The sequence below is a fragment of the Dermacentor andersoni genome, chromosome 3, assembly GCF_023375885.2.
Source record: "Dermacentor andersoni chromosome 3, qqDerAnde1_hic_scaffold, whole genome shotgun sequence".
In the NCBI taxonomy this organism is placed as follows: Eukaryota; Metazoa; Arthropoda; class Arachnida; order Ixodida; family Ixodidae; genus Dermacentor; species Dermacentor andersoni.
The window spans coordinates 169,851,266-169,865,455 of NC_092816.1; the positions used below are offsets into that span (position 1 = coordinate 169,851,266).

General features: G+C 50.9%; 1 protein-coding gene across 1 annotated transcript in view; it reads left to right on the top strand.

Annotated features, from left to right (window-relative positions):
- Nucleotides 1–1,330: 1,330 nt before the first annotated feature.
- LOC126524167 (uncharacterized) overlaps nt 1,331–14,190 on the top strand; it is a 109,593-nt gene continuing 96,733 nt past the window's right edge. The window contains exons 1-2 of the mRNA XM_050172515.3: nt 1,331–1,927; nt 3,177–4,601. Of these exons, the coding sequence (XP_050028472.3) occupies nt 1,331–1,927; nt 3,177–4,601 (2,022 nt within the window). The remainder of the gene's footprint in view (nt 1,928–3,176; nt 4,602–14,190) is intronic.

Sequence of the window (14,190 nt, forward strand, 5' to 3'; positions counted from 1 at the left end):
CAGTAAATTAGCCTAAGTCGCTGGCTAATTCTGAAAGTTCACGCCAGATTACCGATATCAGCAAAGCAACGTACTTTATGGAAGGCATAGACAATAAAATGCGACACAAAGGCGCCGCTGGAAGCAGTTCTATACAATCATGCGTGAGACGTACAGGTTGTTATGACATCGGAGTCATCAGCACACTTCTTTTTTTTCATTTTCAGTACAAAAAAAAAAAAAAAAGGACAGCAACAGAAAACGAAAAGGAAAAGAAAGCCTCCTCGCACTGTGGAAGAAAATATTGGACATTGCCATCAAGCTCCGGAATAGCTCTGGGTCGGACAACAGACGCAGGCCTGTTTATTGATACGCTCTAACCTGACGAACGAAGCATTACCATATAAATGACAGAACGCAGAACGTATGGGTTTTCAGTACCGTAGTGTATTCATGCATAGTTTGTGCCATTGGCCTGCGTGGAACCTGTCGCTCTGAGATACATCATGGTGTACGACAGTAGAATTGACATTGGGGCCAGTTGATTCTGTCACCTGACCTCAAATTCGAATACTTATGGAGCTTTTATCATGTGGGACACATATCATACGAAAAACTCCCAGTATCGCACGTTTACGCGTAATAGATGCGATCACGACGCATCTCATTGTTTCTTGTTTCTACGTACTGCTTCATATCTCGTAAAATATTTTGTCACATTTTTTTCTTTTAAGCTCATACACCACGTTTTTCCAGCGAAATCTTCCCTCCATAGATAGCGCGTGTCAGTGGCCATCTCTGTTCGTTAGTTTATGTAGATCGCGTTTGTCATTTCACGATACTCTATAACGGCCTCGTGAATGCAGATTGCTTACAAGAGAACCTGCTCCCTACGCTTGCATGTATAGCGCTCATGTCGATAAAAATCACTTGAGCGCGCGTTCATATAGCATACTGTCCCAGACTAGCACGCCATTTTCTTCGATGAAATTCAGCCACATCTCTTAGTAAACTCGGAGAGTCGCTCTATCTAAGCGTGTGCGCCGTACGAGTCTACGCCCTCGGGGACGACGCTAGGGGGCCAAACGGAGCGGTCACGCTTCGCATGAGCTCCTGCCTCGACGCCTCATTTCACCCGGAAGACCTCGACGCCGCCGAAAATGCAGTGCTCTATCGTCCTCTACTAATCAAGCGAAACCCGTGGATAACTGGTTTTCAACCGTAAGTCCATATTTCCCGTTCTCTGCCTGCTCGAAGATCCGCGGAGAAGAACGCTGCTCTAAGCCTAAGGGGCGTCGGGCCGACGGCCCAACGGAACGCTGCTCCTGCAGCTCGTGCGGGACGCGCCAGGATGGCTGACGACGACGCGTCTGCTACGATCGGAGCCACGACGCCGATCGAAAAGAACCCCCAACGCGACGACAACGCTACCGACCTATCGCAAAAGAAAACCCTTGACAACGGGGGATGGTTTACTGCAAGATACCACAACTCAAGGCTCATCGCCGTTCCGGAAACCGGGACCGAAGCGGTCGACAAATCAGCACCGAGCCAGCCCAAACTAAAAAAGAATCCCATTCGCCAAGAGAAGCTACCTCCACTGCCGAAGACCGATTTCAAAGTCATCATTAGACCGAAGAATGGGCTCAACATCAGTCAACTGAGCACGCATCAGATGGCCCGGGCTATAACCAAAGCATGTGGAAACCCAGACATGTGCAACGAAGGCAACTTGCTTATACGGTTGCGCAACGGATCGAACATCGCCATAATCAGCACGCCAAGCATGGAGACTGCCAATGTAGTGCAGAGCATTCCAAGTCTACGTTTTGGTGCGAAAGACTATGCAGTGACGGCGTACGTGGCAGCGCCGGACAATTCGTGTAAAGGAGTGATTCACGGACTGGACGCCGGTACAACGCCGACCGAATTACTGGCCCACCTTCGGGTACGTACCCATGGAGTCAAAATACTTTACGCAAGAATGCTTGGAAACTCCCAAACCGCGGTAATTACCTTCGAGGGCAAGATCGTCCCCCGCTACGTTTACTACTACGGCGGCGAGACGCGTTGCTACCTCTATCGGTCATCGCGGCAAGTTTGCTATATATGCTTCAAGCCTGGGCATAGGGCGGATGTATGCCCGACACCTGACGCCGTTGTCTGCTCGAACTGCGCCGAGCCAGTAATCGAAGACGGACACACCTGCGAGCCCAGGTGTGCGCTGTGCAAGGAAGCGCACCCGACACGGGCAAAGGAGTGCAAAGAACGCCTCTGGAAACCGAGAAGCCCACGGGGGAGAAAAAAAGAGGAACCGGACGCCGAAGCCAAGGACGCCGGCGGACGTGGCCGGCCCAGGAAACGCTGGTTCAGTAGGGACTCCAGCTCGACATCCAAGTCCAGATCAAGGTCGAGATCCGCGTCCAAGACCAGGCAGGCTCCAGAAACGAAAAAGAAGCAGCAGAAGAAGACCATACACAAGAAGGAAGAAGACAGTAAGGTGAGCTGGAAAGCGCATCTTTTCTCAGCCTCTCCCACTGCTCCAAAGAACACGAACACGCAGAATGACGAAGTAAATGAGCTAAGGCAAACTATTCAGACTCTCAGGGCAGAAAATGCTGAGCTCAGACAGAAGCTCAACGAGCTCATAGATGAACTTAAGGCACTGAGAACAGGGCAGACAAACTCAAAGCCGCAAACAGCCGAAACCCAGTCGGCCACCATAGGGCGGCAGGAATTCACAACTGCCATGGTGGCCATGAATGATGCACTAGCGAATCTTAGCAACCTCGTTTCTAACATCCAAGAGGAGGCGCGCAAGGACAGAGAACGCCTAGTACAATTTACAGGCATGAAATCCAGAACTAAACCCTATACTAGGCCATCGGCTGAGTATGGCGAGCAACCCTAAACGCCCGGTCAAGTTGGAAACCCTCGATATATGGCAGTGGAACTGCCGTGGGATCCGCAGAAAGCAGGGTCTCCTTAAACAATACATCACTAACTGCACAGCTCCGCCAGACATAATCGCCCTACAGGAAACCGGCTGCTCACCCACTCTTGCGGGGTACACAGTCTATGAAGGGCTCAGCCAGAGTAAGGTCGCGACGCTGGTTGCCAAAGCTGTCACCGTAATCAAACACGACATCGACGCAACGGACATTGACCACGTCTTTATTGAAATTATTACCCAAAAGAGAAGCCAAGAAAGCATCTTTCTCCTCAACATTTACAGCCCGCCCAGCCAAAGGAAAGCCAATTTTGGCTACCTGTTACGCAAGGCAGAACAAGCAGCAGGCAAGAAGGGTCTCGTCATCCTGGGGGATTTTAATGCCTGGCACAAAAGCTGGGGCTACGTTAAGGAAACTCAAAAAGGCAGGGACCTAGCCAGAGAAACGGATCGCAGAAGGCTTAGTCTCATCACAGACCACACCCAACCCACGCGAGTGGGGAACAGTATCAACCGAGATTCGTGCCCAGACTTGGCATTTGTCAGAGGGGTAAGGGACGCTCGATGGGAAAACGACGGGGAAACGCTTGGCAGCGACCACTTCATTTTGCGCATCAAGATAGAAACCCTCCCGATCAGGAAAAGACTTGGCCGGGCTAGGCTCACCGACTGGGTAGCCTATAGAAAAACTAGGGCGGAGTCCGAAGACACTGAGATCACAGACATTACGAGCTGGGTCGCAGGAATCAAGGCAGACTGCAAAAGGCTAACCCGAGAGGTCGCCCTCACCACCAACACACCCGAGGTGGATAAGCATCTTTTACACCTATGGGACGCCCGACGGGGGCTACTAAGAAGATGGAGGCGGCAGAAGCACAACAGAAAACTCAGACTAAAAATCGTTGAGGTCACCAGACAAGCCGAAGAGTATGCGACAGAACTCGCAGGGCGCAACTGGGACCAAAAATGCAACGAGCTACAGGGGACCCTGGGCTGGAAAAAGACATGGGCCTTGCTAAGGAGTCTTATAGACCCAACCATGACCAAGTCCGAAAATCGTAAAACGACCCAACGGATCGCGCACCGATTCCAAGGCACAGACCGGGAAATGCTAAAGAACATCAAGCAGCGCTACATTGGGGATACAACGGACGTCGACTGCAGCTTGGCATACACGGGCGAAGCAAATCCCGCTCTAGATGAACCCATTACCATAGAAGAAGTAAGACACGCTGTGATGTCTGCCACAAAGAACACCACGCCAGGCAAGGATGGCATCACCAACGCCATGATAAGGAACCTGGACGAAAACTCCATCAAACGATTTACAGAATTCGTAAATAAACACTGGGAACAGGGGACTATCCCGGACGACTGGAGACATGCGGAAATAGTTATGATTCCGAAGTCCGGAAAGACTCCCTGCCTGGAAAACCTGCGACCCATTTCGCTAACGTCCTGCTTGGGAAAAGTATACGAGAGAATTGTGCTTCAGAGGTTGGAGACCCACCTGGAGGATAACGAGCTCATGCCACACACTATGTTTGGATTCAGAAAATGCCTCTCAACGCAAGACATCCTCCTGCAGATTAAGGAGGAGGTACTTACTACCATCCCGAAATATGGAGAAAATATCTTGCTTGCACTCGATCTTAAGGCGGCCTTCGACAATGTAAGTCATAGGGCTGTGCTGGAGGGTCTCAGCAACATTGGTTGCGGGCAGAGAATACACAACTACGTCAGAGCTTTCCTCAGTGACAGAACCGCCACCATTGGTATAGGAGGCATCAGGACTGACACCTTCAACATGCCCAAAAAGGGAACACCGCAAGGCTCTGTGATATCCCCTACGCTTTTTAACATTGTTATGATCGGGTTAGCCCGGAAGCTCGAAAAAATTGAAGGGCTCAGGCATGCCATATACGCCGACGACGTCACAATCTGGGTGACCAAGGGATCCTTAGGAGAAAAACAAGACCTTCTGCAGAGCGCAGCAGATACAGTCCATGCATACACTGAACACTGCGGGCTTGTCTGCTCCCCGGAGAAATCCGAGGTGCTCAGAGTCTACAGAAGAGGATACAATCTGCAAAACTCCATAGACATCTTCATAGGGGGGAAGAAGATTCCGGAGGTATCCCAAGTTAAGATCCTTGGCATGTGGATACAAAGCAACTGTCGTGTGGACCACACAATCAGACAGCTGGCAAACACTACAGCTCAGATCACGAGGATGATCGCAAGAATCTCAAACAGACGGCGAGGTATGAAAGAAGAGGACACATGTAGGCTAATACAGGCCCTCGTGATCAGTAGGATTGTATACAGTGTCCCCTACCAAACACCGCTCGAGCAGGAAAAAGAACAATTAGAGGCAATCCTTAGGAAAGCTTACAAATGCGCTCTCGGACTACCGGTCAACACCTCGACGGAGAAATTCCTTCAATTGGGCATAAACAACACAGTGCAAGAACACATCGAAGCTCACCTTCTCGCGCAGAAAATGAGACTCATGCTGACTCCAACGGGCAGGAACACGCTGAAGATACTGGGTATGAGAGATGCTTGCAGAGAAATTAACAGCACGGAAAGCATACCTAAAGAGATTCGAGAGATCATTGAGGTTAGCCCGATACCGAGAAACATGCACCCTAAATTACACAAGGCCAGAAGAAAGGCAAGATCAGAAGCACACAACAGATATTTCTCGGCGAGAAAAGACGTGTTATACGTCGACGCGACCACATACAAAGAGCACTCCGGGGCGGTAGTCAGCGTTGTTGATCACCAGCTTAGAGAAATCAATTGCGCTTCGATCAAAGGCAACAACATCCTGGAGGCTGAGGAAGCGGCAATCGCACTCGCCATCACCCACAAGGGCGAAGAGGCCACTACAACAATACTTACGGACTCGCAAGAAGCGTGCAGAAGGTACAGCAGTGGACGCATATCCACTGCGGCCATCCGCATACTCAAGACGAGAAAAATAACCTTTTCGAGATGCTTCATTACGTGGACACCAGGTCATGAGACTGTGACAGGGAACCAGCGTGCCGACGCCAACGCCCGAGCATACGCCAACCGGGGGGCGCACCACGACGGGGAACCGGACACAGTCACCAGACGCTATGGAGCAATTTTAGAAAACCAAAGAGCCCTAAGGAGGATCTACCCCCCTCCCCACAAAGACCTTAGTAGAGAGCAGTCGGTTGCCTGGAGACAACTGCAGACTAATACATACCCCAATCTGAGTCTGCTCAGCAAAATCTATCCGTCAACATACGACAATAAATGCCCGCTATGCGGTGAACACGCAACGCTTTACCACGTTACATGGGCCTGCCAAAAGCCAAAGGTAGCGCCAGTACACAAAACACCAACACCGGAGCAGTGGGAGGCTGCGCTATCCTGCTCGAAGCCTGAAGAACAGCTCAAGCTGATCGACAGAGCTAGCAAGATGGCAAAGGCCACTGGGGCCCTGGACTGAGGGCTCCACCTTCGCCGGTATACCTTCTTTGTGAAAATAAAGTTTTTCATTCATTCATTCTACGCTCTCGCACAAAATGGCGTCACCAAATCCATACGATTCACTTAAGACTCGACAACGAGGGCATTTTGCGCGCGCGCGCGCGTCGTGCCACGTGCACTACGAGCTATCGTCGCTCGAGGCCCGAAACCACCGCGCCGGCTGCCAGCTCGGCGATTCCGGCAACGACTTCATAAACGGGCAGCATCGGCACACGGGCCCTGTACAAAGTGGCACAGCACACGCCGCACCGCGAAGCCGATTAGCATAATCCGGCGCACGCCGCCCGAGATTACCGAGGATGGATGAGGCGCCGGACGCGCTCTAAAACGCGCTCAACTCTCGCTTCCCATACCGGGCACGGGGGCGCGCGACACGAATGGGCGGTGGAGAGGGGAGACCCAGCCCCCCAGGGGGCGCACGTAGGCAGCGGCGGTGACCGAGCATTAAACGAAATCAGAGCAGAAAGATAAAGTGAAGCCGCCTGATAGGAGTCGAGCGGCTCCGTGACCGCTTCGTCTACGGAGCCCAGTGAAAGGGGGGGAGAGAGTGGAACGGGTCCCGGCTTTCTTGAGACGCTCGTGAGTCACGATGGCACGTATGGGCGCGGGTTTCTTTCTTTTCTTTTTTCGTTTTTTTTTTTTGTTTGTTTGCGGGTTTCTTGCAGAGGCACTAGCGGTGTGAGGACGTGGTCTCGCCGAAGCGTTGGCAGTCGCCGGGGTGGCTCGACGGTACGTGCGGTTCCGTTTTCTCTGGATCCAAATTAAAAAAAAAAAAAAGAAGAATAAAGAGTGAGACAAAGAAACATGTGGAAGCGAGAAACCGTCGGCCCATTCAGAAAACGGAGCGCATTCCTGACAGCCCTACCGCACACTTAATCGTCGCCGGCACTTAAGGCACTTCTTTTTATTTATTTTGACAGTTTCGGCTGTGGCCGTGTCTTTGGACGATCACTTCCTCTTTCGACGTGGCGCTCCCGTTCCTTAAAAGGGTCGTTCGCTTTGGTATAACTCGCAAATAATGCGCTCGCTCGCGCGCCGACAATGCGCATCGCGGGAAAAGCGAGAGCGGAGAACATAAAAGAAGAAAAAAAAACGTGGGTGCGCGCGCAATAATTGTTGCTCCCTTCGCGTAAGGCACGCGCGAACGTGGGCGCCTACGCGAGTGCATAAAAGATCGCAGTTACGCAACCATTACGTGGTGCATCTTTGTTCGTGTCTGTCTGCCTGCCCGCGAGTTGTAATAACAACGGAACAAACGGGAACGACTGCCTCGCCATTTCTCTTTTTGCTTGCTTGTTTCGTTTCTCTCGCGCCACCTTTTAAGCGATCCCGTCTTGCGTGTTTTATCTCTCGTTCAACCGCGTGGACTAGTTCTCTCATACCTTTGTTCCTAACGCGCTCCATCCGGCTTTCTTTCTTGTTATTCACGCGGCAGCGCGCATCATGGCGCGCATTTATTTTCGTCCGCCTTCGACGTTTTTTATTCGTCGCACGCGTGCGCGGATTTCACGCTCTCGTTTTGCGCAGACGGCGAGAGGAGCGGTGACGACCGCACAGCCGCTGAAGTGGCGGTGACAGAACGAGCAAAGGAGAGCGTAAATTGAAGTACATCGTCGAGAAAAAAAAATCGTTGCAGCATTTTCACCCACGTTGACGTTTGTCTATACATGGGTATCCGCCGCGATCTGCACCCCCGCGGTAGCTTAGTGGCAATGGCGCTGTGCTGCTGAGTGTGAGGGTGCGGATTTCGTTCTGGGCACAGCGGCCGCAGTGGGATGGAGGACAAATACAAAGCGTTCGTGTGCTTACTTAGATTGGGTGCCCGTTAACTCAAGGTGGTCGAAATTGATCCGGAGACTCCCACTATGCATACGGCGTGCCTCATGATCGTATCGCGGTTTTGGCCAGTAAAACCCCATAATTTGCTGCTTTTTCTCCTTTCGATTCGCGACGAAATGTGCCCAAAATCGTGGTTAAGGTAAGCTACTGACAAGGCGCCCTTAAGTGATAGTGTGCTGCACGCAGGGATTTATCTGCGGCTAAAATTCCCCTGGCCTCTCGTCACAATGAGGGCAGTTGAAGGTATAGGGCTTCCTGAAACATCTCTCGTTCGCGGTCATAGTTGTTTGCCCGGAATAACAAATCACATTCTCGGAATGCTCCTATATTGTCTCTTGAGCAACCCACGTTGAACACGGTGCGGTGCAATACACCTGCCAAATGCGGTAGCAGGTCCAAATCGCTGACGAAACTACGTATCACACGTCTTCGATAGGGCGTCATTTCCTTCTTCTCTCTTGCGCATAAGTTCCTTAACGTGTAACTTTGGGCTGGTCTGTTGTTCGTTCTCAGGCTTCAAACAGCGCGTTCAAGAAAAAAAAAAAAAAGCATCCGAAGCACGCATAACATTCTGCAGTAAGTGGACACCGACCGACTCTCCTGAAATACCCCCAAGCATCTAACTCAATCTGTGTCATAACTGTATCAGAAGTGTATCAGAAGAGTATCAGAACTACTTTGATGCGCGACCGGCAGCATGCGTTCATTTTCTCGATGCTTTCATATTAGACCTACGCGACGTCCTTTAATTGGCCCTTTAAAATGGCTCTTTAATTTTGCAAGTTCCCACTGTAGAAAGAAATCATCGGCTAATCTACTACAGAGGCAGGTTCTTGCGAGTGTACGCATGAGTGACCAACAGGAGTGATTACATTTACCGGTATGCAGACAAAACAATAGTACATGTCCCTTAATAGTCGTCTATTTCATCCCTGAATAGGAAGTAATGCAAAGTTGCCGTTTACAACAGTGGGCGAACGAGGAATGTCTCGCACAGGGCGCAGCATTTAGACACTTAGACTTGTCTTCATCCCCGCATGGAGGCTTCTTTCTGCGCCCAAATGAAAACTTCATTTTTTTTTTATCTTACTTTGACCCTCAGCCGATTTTTTCTTTTGTCGCACAAGACATCCTACAGCATCCGAGATGCTTAGCATTTTCCAAGCTGTCAAAGTTATGGTCCAAAATGGGAAACTGCACTGCATGTAAAAACAGGCACAAGGGGAAAAACGAAGTCACCGTGATGTTGCAGTGACTTTAAACCCACCATGATATCAGTACAGAAATAGCAAAAGAAAATATTCGAAGAGTATGCGTACTGCGAGGTATCTTGCATGTATACCACCATCGGCGCAGATACATTTTCAGTGCATTCAAAACTTGCATCAGAAGGTGTTATCGGGATGTAGTACGGCCAATTCGCTAGTCTTACTCTGTGACTCAACCTTTATATATATGGTATAAAGGCTTCTCTGAAGTGCCTTGATAGCACTTTAGAGAACCCCACTACCGCAAAGCTAATTCACAGCCCTCCAGCACCAATACGCTTGCAGCTCCTGTGTTGTTGCACTGCATTAAAAACGAGCAATGTTACGCATACAGGTGCACACCGTATGCTATATCTCAGCATATTCTACTCTCTCGCATGTCATGCATGCGCGTGCCTATTAGACTACTTTCCCTTTGCCAACCGCCCTCGAGTTGGCTGGCTATGACTGCTGGGCTTCTGCTTGCGCGATAGCTCGCCGTAAAAGAAAATCGGCGCCCCAAGGTGGGATCGAACCTCGGTCAGACATCCCAACAGCCCGAGCCTCAAATCACTAGGCCACAATCGCACGTGTACTTCCAACGCGCCAACGCCAACTAAGTCTTTTAGGTGATTGCCGCGTATGTCACATTGCGTAACGCATACGCGAAAGACACAGTACCCGAGTGGAAAAATTTTGTCGCATTTCATTGAACGCTTCGAAGAAAGGTTCAGGAGTCAGCAGCTGCTGTTCATTCATTGACACATTCCGCGCACAGCCTTCTCGCAGCAGCATCGGCATGCTGGAAACATTACTTCACAACAATATGTCGTCATCATCGACTGCCTATTTTTATGTCCACTACAGGACGAATTAAGGCCTCTGGCAGCGATGTCTCTCCCAGCGAAGTCCAGTTGCCCCTGTCTTGCGCTAGCTGATTCCGGTTTGGCCCTGCAAATATTTTAATTTTATCAAGCCGCGTAATTTTCTACCGCCCTTTCCTGCACTTCGCTTCTCTTGACACCCATTCTGCAACTCTAATGGCCTGCCACTACGTGTACAGCGCTAGAAGGAAAAGACGGAGAGACCTACAAAGCGCGGACTTTCAACAAATTTAGAAAACTTTTTCGAAGTAGGTGCTGTGTGTGCCATCTACCATCCGTGTTGCCTTCCTCGGGCTGCACAGATAGTGGTGAGCCACCAACAAGCCCAGCTTCCCATCTATTCGCACTTTGCAGCTTTTGCCCCCCCCCCCCCCCCCCCCTCCGCTAACTATAGAATGCCGCGTCCTCTACGTATTGCGTATAGGCTTCTTAGCTTTAATGACTCACCGCCTCTTGTCTGCGAAAATGATAGATCAGAAGATAACATGCGAGCGCAGTAGAAACCAGCTACCGGAAGAGCAGCTCAGCTGTACGCGATCGGTCATCCTACATTCTCCGTAGGTTCGGGGGCGAGATTAGCGCGACGCCGGCGAGCCGGCAGGAAGACAGAGCAGTCGCTCCGACGCCATGCACCCACGACGGCACGTTTTGAGAGCCTGAAGCCTGAAAAAATATAATGAAGAAGAAGCAATGAATTAAGAACACGAAAAACAGCACGCGGGACTGTTCGCTTAATTCTCCGGCGCGCACACGGGCGCACCATTGACAGCGTGATCCGAAAACCAGGCCAACGACATGCGGGCCAGCACGCGGCATGGGTGTCGGCGCCCCGAGCGCACGCTTCTTCGCGCACGGGCCGTGGATGAATGGTCGAAGCCGAGCCGAAAAGCCGAGTCGCCCGGCGAGCATTGTGGAGGAGCCAGTTAGTAAGGAGCAGCGGCAGCCTGGAGGTTCCCACGCGTCGAGGAAGCGCCCGGCAATGGAGACATCAATTACACCATCTCGCGAGGAATGCACGCCGCGCCGGTGCCAGCTGCGGGAGGCCGGACGGGAGGCATGCGGTGGAACAGGAACCAGACCCGGGGGGGGGGGGGAGGGGTCGTTTGTCGCGTGCGTGTGTGCGTGAGGTTTCCGGCGTGGTGGATCACACGGGGCCGATCGGGGGCGGAGACGTTGCCTTCTCCGGACACGTGCGCGCGTGCACGAGACAAAATGCTTTGCTATCGCGTGTGCTGCTTACGCGCACGCATCTAGAGCGTAAGTGCACCCGCCCTTTCTAATCACTCTGAAGCACTGTTCGGCGGGCGCGGCAATTATCGTAGAACGGGCGGGCCCGGGCAACATATGAAAAGTTGAAATGCGATCAGGTGCACTCGCGTGGAAAATGGAACTTGAATTGTGATATCTGGAATCAGAATCTTGGAGAGGCGCTCGGTCATCTCGAATACCCCATGTGGGTTCCTTCGTTGAGCCTATACGGAGAGTCGAAGAGAGTATTTATGCTGATATTCATCACTCGTTATAGAGTAGTTGCTTGATGTATGGCACTTTCTGGTGGAATAAACAGGTGCAAAAGAACAGTACATTGACTTGCAAGCAAGCATGCATCGATCTTGTTAAAGTAGAGCGCAACATAAACTCACATTACGAAGGAAAAAGCGAGTCAGAGATTTCGGGAGGAAGGAATTACTGGAGAACTATAATGTGGCACAAACTGACGTTGGAGCCCGCCAAGGAAGCTAATTTTGACTATACAGACGACATTCGTCGCGGGAACAGAAAGAGCAGCGCTCTCATTTCTGAAGCTGAGGCTGAGTGCTTGATGGATAAAAGCTAGATGCAAAAGCTTGGCATTATACGCGGTATTCACTGCTGCTCTTTGATATACAGAGATACGATCAAATATATTTGAATTAAATGTCTTTCCCTTTATACCGAAATAAACGAGGCAAGCTAGCACAATGGTCTAAGAAACTTTGTGATGAAAAAAAAAAAGTGGTGACGGGTAGAGTCGATCTCCGCCTCGATGTCGGTGAGGGAAACTTGAAGGTGTTGTGGATGCCACGAAGTCGCATTACAGTAGGCAAGGCTGTGTCGCCGATTACAAGGGATTAACGGTTTACTAAGATGGAACAGGCAAGCGATAGAATGGAAACTATATACTAAGGCATCTGAAGACTACGAATTACAAGTGCTGTTACAATCTTGGTGGTTTTCTTCACATCTTAGCCGAAACTCCACCGAACCCCTTCCAACGGTCATGGACGTTCTTAAATAGCATTCCCGACCTCACGCTCACCCCATCGTTCGTCCAATCACGCTACGGCGGGCGCAGTGCCCACTTAGCGGGGCTCTAGGGCGACACTATGTGAAGTTGCAGTATCTCGAAACCGTTTCCATCGATCATTTGCGGTGCAATGAGTCTGTTGTCTCGCAACCTCGCAGGACACAATCCCCCCGGAGAAAGCACTTGCACGCACGCTGGGGTATGTGGTCCGTTCCCGGAATGTACCAGCATGGTTGCGGTACAACGTGATGAGATCACTTGAGAGCCACGGCACTGTTTCCACGAAACGAATGGCGGAAGCATCGACCAACGGTCAACCCGCTTACGCGCTCTTCGCGAACCGCTGCTCCCCACATCCCGATGACAGTGGCAAGACGCGGACACCGCGCTAACTTCCAACAATTGTCTAGGGTAATTTTTTGGAAGTTAGCGCTGTGGCCGCGTCTTGCCACTACAATTTCCGTGCGCTAAAAAACCTCAGGTGTAGAATTCTTTTTTCCGATAGCGGTTGGTCGTCCAGTCGGCTAAGTTCGTGGCGAAGGCATTCCCTCCGTGGACTGTAGTGCGGCCAAGCGCACAAAATATGTTCAATTGATTCTTCATGGCCGCAGTGTTCACAGGTTACGGTGTCGGTCATCCCTATGCGGAATGCATAGGCTTTGGTAAAGGCAACGTCCAACCATCGTCGATACAAGAGCGTGGCGTCTCCACGGCGAAGCTGTGATGGCGTTCGGAGACTTAATGTCTTATCAAGGGAGTACAGTCGACTATTTCTTAAATGTGACTGATTCCATTGCGACGTGGTGCACTGCCGAGCAAGCAGGCGAAGCTTCCGTGCTGCGTAAGTTCTAGAAAGTGGAATCGGTACGTGGTGCTCTTCAATATGGGCTGAGCGGGCAGCTTGATCGGCCCGTTCATTGCCGATAATCCCACAGTGACTTGGAAGCCATTGGAAGGTTATTCCACGGCTTGCATCAATTATATGGTGTAACGTCTCTGTAATGTGAAATATTAGCTGCTCGTGGAGTCCGCGTAGTAAAGGTGACAGTAGAGACTGCAGTGCCGCCTTCGAATTGCAGAATAGCGTCCACTTGTGTGGCTGTTCATTACCAATGTAATGAAGGGCAGTAAAGAGTGCTGTGAGCTCTGCTGCCGTCAACGTTGTCGCGTGAGTCGTCTTAAATTTGATTGTTGTGTCTGTCGCTGGTATCACAATTGCCGCCGCGGAGCTGTTTGGCAAGTCAGATCCATCCGTGTAGGTATGTGCAGAGTCACGGTAGCTCTCGTATAAAAATGGTAGTGTGAGCTGTTTAAGGACTGGTGATGATAGATCAGGTTTTTTCGTGATGCCAGGTATCGTGAGGTTGATTTTTGGCTGAGCGAGGCACCATGCAGGAATCGAAGGTCTCGCAGCCGGAGTGAAACAAGATGGCAGTGATTTATCATATGCGGTAATCGTTTGGCTGAAAGATGTGC